Here is an 8865-nt window from a genome sequence, read left to right on the forward strand (position 1 = left end):
ACTCAAGGGCAATGCAGGCGCCCAAAACATTGACCATGGATCATGCGCATAAGGGCAAAGAAGGCAAACTGGACATTGATCAACCTGGCCGCTCTTAGAACACAACTCCAAGCTACATGAACAAGCAAAAAAACCACTGATTTTAACATCAGCAAACATGGACTCTGAAGCGCCGTAAGGAACCTGATGTCGGATTACACCTGTGGATCAAAGTCACAGCTACAGACCAGGCTCACAATCATGCCATGTCACTTCATTTAGATGGCTACCTTAACATGCTAATGATAGGAAGGCCTAGCCTTGCATGCAAAACCAAGCCATTCATACGATTTTATAAGGATTGGAAAGTTCAGGGTATTTCCTTGACTTAACAAAAACCAAAATGCAATCTTGGTTCCATGAGAGTCTACCCCCACAAAGCTTCAAATCATCAACTCCATCATGGACTCTATGCTATGGCATCTCCACTCACATCATCAGCACCCAAGAGCAGATGTAGGTTCATGCATAAAGATATGTCTGCTTTAGTATACAATCATCCTAAATAAACCACCATGATGAGTTTCTATCACTTCTCCAGATGTGAAGGGCAGACTTAGACATGATGAAGGCTAGCACTACAGAACACACACACACACAGACAAGGTAGCAGGTCGGGAAAATGCACCGCTTAAGATGGAAAGAATCAGCATAAACCAGCTGGCCGCAACTTAGAAGAAGACTTCAAAAGAAATCCGCATATCCGCTAATATGGCAGAGGCAGAAAGATATGATTGCTTACTTAAACTGCCTTTTGACCCTTTCATGCCAGTATCAGCATCTGCTTCCTCTTTGCAAAAGACTTGCCTCTGTTGCTTTCATGATCTTTTCACATGTCTCACATGTCAATACTTGCTTGCTTGGCTCATCTAGATGCTTATCTTCCACAGTATATTTCTCTTCTTCTGCATCCTCAATGCTGTGATCTTCTTTGCCTAGCAGAGAGGGCCAAGGTTTGGCTTGGGCAGCCTTCAATACTGCTACCAACTCCTCCATTGCAAGATCAGGATTCTCACGAAACTTTATGAGTATCTCACTCACATCAGCTGGTGTCATGTGGGCAGCATCTATTATCTGCTCAACGTCCGGGTACAAATGGTGGTCCTCAAGGCCAAGATAGTTAGCCACCAGAATCTTGAAAGCTGGAAAGGTGCAGAAAGACATGTGGATATGCATGTCCATGCGTCCAGATCGCAGGAGTGCCGGGTCCAACCGCTCAATGTGATTGGTTGTGAACACAAAAATACGCTCACTGCCACAACACGACCAGAGTCCATCTGTGAAGTTGAGCAGCCCCGACAGAGTCATAGAGTTGGGCTGCTCTTCAGTGGGCGGCATCTCGAAAGATCCGGGATCCACCACCTTTGAGTCCCTTTTCCGCTTCTTGGCGGATCGGTTCGTGAGATTCAAAGAGCAATCTATGTCTTCAATCACGATGATAGACTTGTTTGTGGTCCTAATCAGAAGCTTCCGAAGCTCTGCATTCGTCTGCACCTCTGTGAGTTCAAGGTCATAAACATCATAGCCCAAGAAATTGGCCATGGCTGCAATCATGCTAGACTTTCCTGTGCCAGGCGGTCCATAAAGCAGGTAACCCCGCTTCCATGCCCGCCCGGTTTTGGAATAGAACTCCTCGCCCTTGGCAAAAGCCTGCAAATCTGCCATGATTTGCTGTTTGCGAGGAGGATCAAGTGCCAGCGTCTCAAAGGTAGAAGGATGCTTGAATGAAACCGACTCCCATGGCTGAGACCGAGACTCCCATGACATGCCTTTGGTGTTGGTGTACAGGAGCCGGTCGCGATTGAGCCTCCGAATCTCCTTGGCGTGCTCCATGATGTGTTCTAGATATGGTAGCAGAACTAGGTTCTTGTCTTTCTTGTGCACTTTGAGAATAAAGCACCTCTTCTCATCAGCCATGGACCTCCATGCATACCGTTGACCCTCTTTCTGGGAAACATGATGTTCCCACCACATCTTCGTGCCTCCATATGTCTCGAGAATGTGCTCATTGTTGGCGGGACTGTATGTGAAGCAGCTCGAATTTGCGGCACGGCACAGGTTCAATCTTCTGGCTTTCAATGGGCTTGTACTGCTGAGATGGAGCTTGATGGCTCCGTAGAGCTCATTGTTTGTGACACCATCATACTCTGGGATGTCGATGAAGGTGTAGTTGGAGATGCTGTCGGCGATGCGGGAAACAATTCGGCTGAGTATCATACGGACCTCGATGGGCAGAAGGGTGTTGAGGATTGTCTGCCCGAATGCTATAAAACCCAAAAGCGATCCAAAGAACGTCCATAGCTCTGTAGCTCTGGGCATGATGAAACAAGATGTATTTAAATATCTTTCTCTCTTGCTCTGCAAAAAAAGCCCCAATGTGCTCTGAAAATTTGTGCAATTTATGGAAAATGCACAAAGATCTCTCTCACACACACAGATGTATGTATGTATGTATGTACTTATTTGTATACACACACACACACACACACGTGTGTGTATATACATGACACCAATACAAATAGATGTATGTATGTATGTATGTATGTACACAAACTTGCACACACACTAACACTAGAAAAAACCCAATCCATTAGTGTGTCTTTCGTGGCTTGGATTTTTTTTTTCCCAAGAAAGAGACTTCTATCGAGTATGAGTGAAATAGTACAAAATCAAGGCTTGGATTTTTTAAGAAAAAAACTGGTTAAAAATTTTCGGTTGACCTTGAAATTTGCAACTGACATTTTGGCAATTTTAGTTATGAAAGCAGTTTTTTTAATGGAAAAACAGGCCAAGACTTGCCCCTCATTTTGGGTGGTGGGGAAAATGTTTTTTCTAGCACTGGTCACACGCACAATCTCTCTCTCTCTTCTCTCTCTCTCTCTCTCTCTCTCTCTCTCTCTCTCTCTCTCTCACACACACACACACACACACAGCAAACATAAGAATCATTTGGGTTCTAATATTGCTTGACAATTGTGCAATTAAAGGGGCAATTTCCAAGAGGAAAATAGGCCAAAAGTGTTGGAAAAAGCTCGCAGGAAGGAGGGCAGAACTGCTAACACGCGTAAGTTGGAAGAATATTCATCAAACAAATCAAAAATTTTCTTTTAGAGAATTCATGTGATTTTTTCAACCTGCGAGGCGAATTTTTCACTGTTTTTCTCTCATGCGAATCGTAAAGAAAATTGACTGCAAAAAGAAATTTACCCACAGTAGAAGTATGGATTACCTTAATTATTGTTTAACCCACATTATTTTGGGTCCTTGCTTTCCCGCCCTTCTTTCCTGACAGAGCCGGGGGCGTCCAACAAAGAAAAATAAAATAAAAATAAAATAAAAATCACATAAAAACATTTTGCCTCCAAAATGCTGACATAAAAGAAGAGGGGGTGAGGGGGTAAAGAAGGATAGACGTGACTTTCCAACCTTTGGTTGGTTTCGCCCTTTAAAATATATGCATTGTGCGCCTTGAAATAATAACTAGCTTTATGTACTGCCCTTACTTTATGTTATGGTGCTCTCGATTGTTGTTCCATGTCATGGTATATTTACATGGAGTCCCACGGATCGATTGGCGTCGATTATCTCGTGTATGTTGCTCAAAGTAGTGGTTGGGGGGCTCTATTGTTCGTAGCAATTTGTACATGTGTGCCTGTGCGTGCCATCATCTGTGTTTTGAGAGTGATTGCACATGTGTGTGTCATCGTCTCTGTTTTGAGAGTGATTGTGCATGTGTGTTGTGTTTGAGAGAGAGAGAGAGAGATTGAGTGTGTGTGTGTGTGTGTGTGTGTGTGTGTGTGTGTGTGTGAGAGAGAGAGAGAGAGAGAGAGAGAGAGAGAGAGAGAGACCTAGATGTGTGTGTGTCTCTGTGTGTGTGTGTGTGAGAGAGAGAGAGAGAGAGAGAGAGACCTAGACGGGTGTGATCCTCTCACAAAAGTTGGACTAGTTTTTTTCCCTTAAAAATACACTTAACAAGGTGCAAAAGTGCCTTGAATTTATGTATTCAATCACCTCTAACCATAATGATAATCCATCAGTTTCATCCATGATTATTGAGATTGGGCCATCTTGCCTTTACATACCTTCACGAGTATAAGATACATTGACAAATGGGTATGACAATTGTAATACTCTGAACACGAATGCCACCATGCTTCATGAAGACCCTTGTATGGAATATTACACATGTGGAGGTCTTGTGGAAATTCATATATTGTAAAGTGAATAAAAGAATATTGTATGTATGTGAGATTTCTCACACAATAATATTTTGATACTGGCTTAGTAAGCTAACATATATTCTGAAGCATTTTGGTGATTTAGCTTGGTAGTAGTAAATGAACATTTACTAGTTTTTGTGAACCAGTTTTCTAGCATTGGTGAACCTACTAGTTGGTTTATTCTTGATGTAAACTACTTCTATAAGACTACAATGTCATAATTATAGTTAATTTTTAGAAAATTAAAGAGATATAAATATAATGTATTAAACAAATCTAACAAGATTATTGGATTATGCTTTATGCTAGTACTTTGGATTCATACATTCTATTTATATCTTTTTTATTTTATGAAAATTAAATGTAATCATGACATTATACTCTTATAGAGGTAGTTTACATCTAGGATAAACCACCAAGTACCAACTGGTTGGTTCACCATGGTTCACAAAAACCAGTAAATGCTAATACTTTGGATTATGGTTTTAATTAGTTAGCCTAATGGTGTTAATCCAACAATCTTGTTTTAATTAGTTAGCCTTGCAGTTTTAATAAACCAAGATAGTGGTATTGTTGAACTAGCTTGTTAGAATTGGTTAATCCATAGATTAGTAGGTAGTAACAATGTCATAACCAAACTATTCTTAGTATTGTCCCTACAAGTGGTGCGTTTAAGCTCTATAGATGGCCAACCCTTTTAGCCTATAATAATTAGCGTTAAAAAACAGGGCATCTATAGCCTAGTTATGTGTTAGCAACCATGAAGCACTATAGCATTAGGGAGGCCAATATATGCAACTTATTCTTCTATAGTGCAATAGACAATTCTTTTTACTTGAAGCTATTTCAAATCTTTTTGCTTGAAACTTTTCATGAACAAAATGATGATGAACTTCAATATGCTTTGTCCTTGAATAAAAAACTGGGTTCTTTCCAAGATGAATACAGCTTTGGCTGTCACAAAATATAAATGATAATGAACTTCAATATTCTTTGTCATTGCATAAAGAACTAGTTTCTTTCCAAGTTAAATACAGCTTCACTTATCGGAATTGGGTCTTCTTGATTCTCCATGATCTCTTCAAGTAATATCCTCAGCCAAACACATTCCCACAGTCCATTCTTGGCTAAATTATACTTCGCTTTAGTAGAAGATAAAGATAAACTCCGCTTTGGTAGAAGATAAAGATATAGTTGCTTGCTTTTTGCTTTTCCATAAAATAGATCCATAGCCAAGAGAAAATAAATATGCAGATTTTACTTATACTCCGCTTTAGTAGAAGATAAAGATATAGTTGCTTGCTTTTTGCTTTTCCATAAAATAGATCCATAGCCAAGAGAAAATAAATATGCAGATTTTACTTATAATCATCAATATTTTCCAATCCATATCACATTATCAAATCACAAGATGATGTGTACTCAATATAAGAATTAAAAGCTCCTTTGAGATACCTAAATACACGCTTTGCTGCTCTCCTTTGCGATAGCTGAATACAGACTTTGTTGCTCTCCAATGTGAATCTTTTAGATCAGCCATATATTTTAACTTATGGCACTCACAACATAAGCTATGTCAGGACATCTCAGTGTCATATATTGATGACTTCCACCTCAAGACACGATTTAAAGCTTGTTCACTAGATTTGGGTTAATCTTTAATCTTACTACCTCTTTATCTTTCTTTCCCTCGAGACATATTTGAAGCTTGTTCACCACATTTGGTTTGATCTCCAATCTTAGTACCTTTTCAAGTACCACTTTGGAGGCTTCTTTACCTCTTTCTCTATATGCATTGACACTCTTGATTTCTTCCCATCATGCATGACTCATAAGCACCTAAAATTATTAATATCTTTTAAGACCAAGAACTATCCCTTTGTCATAAAGCAATTGAATATTTCCATAACTCAAATGTCCAAACCTTTCATGCCACAATTGAATTTTATCATCCTTTAGAGCTACCAAAGCATGTTCATCCATAGCAACGTTCAGCTTGTAAATCTTTTTATCATTTCTCACACCACGAGGTATAATATTGAAGTTATTATTCATGTCCTTGATAAGACACTTGATGGTAGTAATAGTTTAACATAGGTGTATGTTTTGTGACATGTACCTTGACCCACAAATCAAAGCTCCGAGAATTAAATTATTAAGTTTTTTTTATACATATGTGAGTAATCAACCAAGAGGTCATTATCAACAAGTTTCATTTTTGCCTATTTATTGATCATCCATTGAGAATTAGAACGATATTGAATATCAATCCATACACTTCAAGAACACTTTGGGGTAAATTACCGTCCAAATGTTTTCATTGTGGACAAACTGCCATAATTTTTCTATTAAAATAAAAAAAGGAACAACCGCTCAACATCTTAAGGGGCGCTTCTGTAAAGCTTTCCATGGTAGTGTTAGTGAAGAAATTGTTCGCTTTCTTTCCCCTTTAGAAGTTATTCCCAAAAAGATTTTCTCACACATTTATATATGGTACCATCTAAAGAGAATGAATCTGGCAGGCTAGAATTGCTCCTACTCCTTTATTAGGCACTTCAGAGAGGCCAATCCATAATAAGTGGTGCATGGATAACTAAATACGATAATGGTGTTCATGCATCTTCAAAGTTTTCAAAGCCATCAAGGTATGTTAGTCTGTGTTGTCCTGACCCATTCATGTTTTTTTAGCACTTTTTTCATGGCACCCCAAAGAGCTCTCATAGTGTTTGTTTGCAAGAACTTAGAAGCTAAACATATGAAACACTTATTGGCAAATGGTTGTAAAGGAGGGAAATATCTATACTCCTATAGGATGTAAAGGAGGGAAATATCTATACTCTTGTAGGATTGTAACTTCAAGTGCTACATTTGCAAATTCATGCTTGTATGATTTCTTCCACTAGATAGATGAATAAAAAGAGTGGAGAGACGATTGTGTAAAGATGTTGATACACCTATGGAGTTATAAGTGAAGTTGATACACCTATGGAGTTATAGGTGAAGTTGCCAAAAGGTTCCACTGAGCTTGTCTCTGCAAGAAACTATTGGATCTTGGAAGATGCATGAGAACACTTCATCATAATAGGTGTTGAAGGTATAAAGAAGCAAGTTTTAATATAGGATGTAGAAAGGTTGGTTGGTTCTTATCTTTTGCATAAGTAAAGAAATATCTTTTTATTGTTAGCTTATTATTATTAAGCTATAAATACTAGTGTTTGATAGATGGCATACATATGATAAATACTATGATGATTTATTTGAAAACAAATGTTAAATTACAAAAGGAGACTTGCTTGGGTATATAATGATCAACCTATGGTCATAATATAACTTAATTTGTGCGAAGAATGGTAATAATTTTCTCAAATAATGTCTTTAAGTTTATGCACATTTTTTTAAATAATTTTATTATTTATTCTAGTTCATCTACAAAAGCTATTTCTTAGAAAACAAACATCAAGAAGAGAAAGTAACTACACTTAGAGGGCTAGATGAATAAACGGACCAACCTAGTTCAAGAAGTAAGAGAAAGCCCAAAACTTGGTTTGAGAATCAAGAAAAGTTTGAAGCTAGTCGAAAATCAAGTATAGGGCCACCATCCTAATGTTTTTCCAATAGACCAAGAGGAGAGCTTTAGTAGTTTCTAAACTTGTTGTGGAAAATTGAGAGGCAAATTAAGATGATTCATCCCATGATTTTTTTTTCTAAAAGTGACTTAATATATTGGAAATGACCTATATAGCCCATTGCAAAAGGATACCTTCTAGATTCATTATATGAATATAGAACCTATATTTGAGGTTCTAACTATAGCCAAATGAGACATGTCACGTAGCTTGTAATCGGCTATGTAGGGCTCAACCGGACATGGAGCCTAATCGGCGAAAGTGTCCAGGGTTCAGGGGTGAGGCACCCAGGTTGGAGGAGCACGGGCGGCAGTTGGGCAAGTGTGGGCGGGCAGGCCACTACGTAAGCCCGTCATTATGGATTCTTATCCACATTCCTCTACGACTGGGTGGTGAACAAGAGATCTCCTCCCTCATCTCGGTGGCTTCGTGAGAGGAAATGCAACATTGGTATCAAAGGTGGCTTCGTGACGGGAAATGCAACATTAGTATCAAAGCCACATTCAAATCACTCCGAGCACGACCTTGCTCCAAAAATCTCGTCATTTCTTTTCTCTTGGATAAGGTTTACATAGAAAAACAGGGAGCGGGTTCTTTATCTTTCTCTGGAATTAGAAGCAAGAGGCGCTTCTCTTATCTTTTGACCACACAATAGCTACTCAGCAACAAGAATCACACACCCGCAACAACCAGGGCAAGGTCTAGTTGTCATAGCGCAGACCATCCGGACAGCAGCAGGCGCTAGACACCAAGCGGACACTGGTGGGGAAGCCCACCAGTGCAGTGTGCACACGGCAGCACGTTCACTGGTGGGCAGCATGTTTGTTGGGCAGTAACGGAATGGAGCAGCTGTCCGTGAGAGCTCACGACGTGGTGCGCTCTCTCTCTCTCTCTCTCTCTCTCTCTCTCCCTCCCGACATAGTGGCGCGCATGGGCGTCATGGGGGGAGCAACAGCGCAAGCTTAAAAGCTGCCTTCCAC

General features: G+C 39.5%; 1 protein-coding gene across 2 annotated transcripts; it reads right to left on the reverse strand.

Moving 5' to 3' along the window:
* Positions 1–302: 302 nt before the first annotated feature.
* LOC147640822 (AAA-ATPase At4g25835-like) lies at positions 303–3500 on the reverse strand. Of its 2 annotated transcripts, none has more exons than XM_086815815.1 (2): positions 3269–3500; positions 303–2350 (listed from the first exon to the last, which is right to left on the reverse strand). In XM_086815815.1, the coding sequence occupies exon 2, from the start codon at positions 2254–2256 to the stop codon at positions 814–816; it is 1443 nt and encodes a 480-aa protein (XP_086671941.1). In that variant the 5' UTR covers positions 2257–2350; positions 3269–3500; the 3' UTR covers positions 303–813. The 2 variants fall into 2 exon arrangements, with proteins under 2 accessions (XP_086671941.1, XP_086671932.1); XM_086815806.1 differs by having other exon boundaries at positions 303–2397; positions 3269–3456.
* Positions 3501–8865: the final 5365 nt, after the last annotated feature.

The sequence above is a fragment of the Cibotium barometz genome, chromosome 2 (genome assembly GCF_041138505.1).
Source record: "Cibotium barometz isolate CiBa-2024 chromosome 2, ASM4113850v1, whole genome shotgun sequence".
Taxonomy (NCBI): domain Eukaryota; kingdom Viridiplantae; phylum Streptophyta; class Polypodiopsida; order Cyatheales; family Cibotiaceae; genus Cibotium; species Cibotium barometz.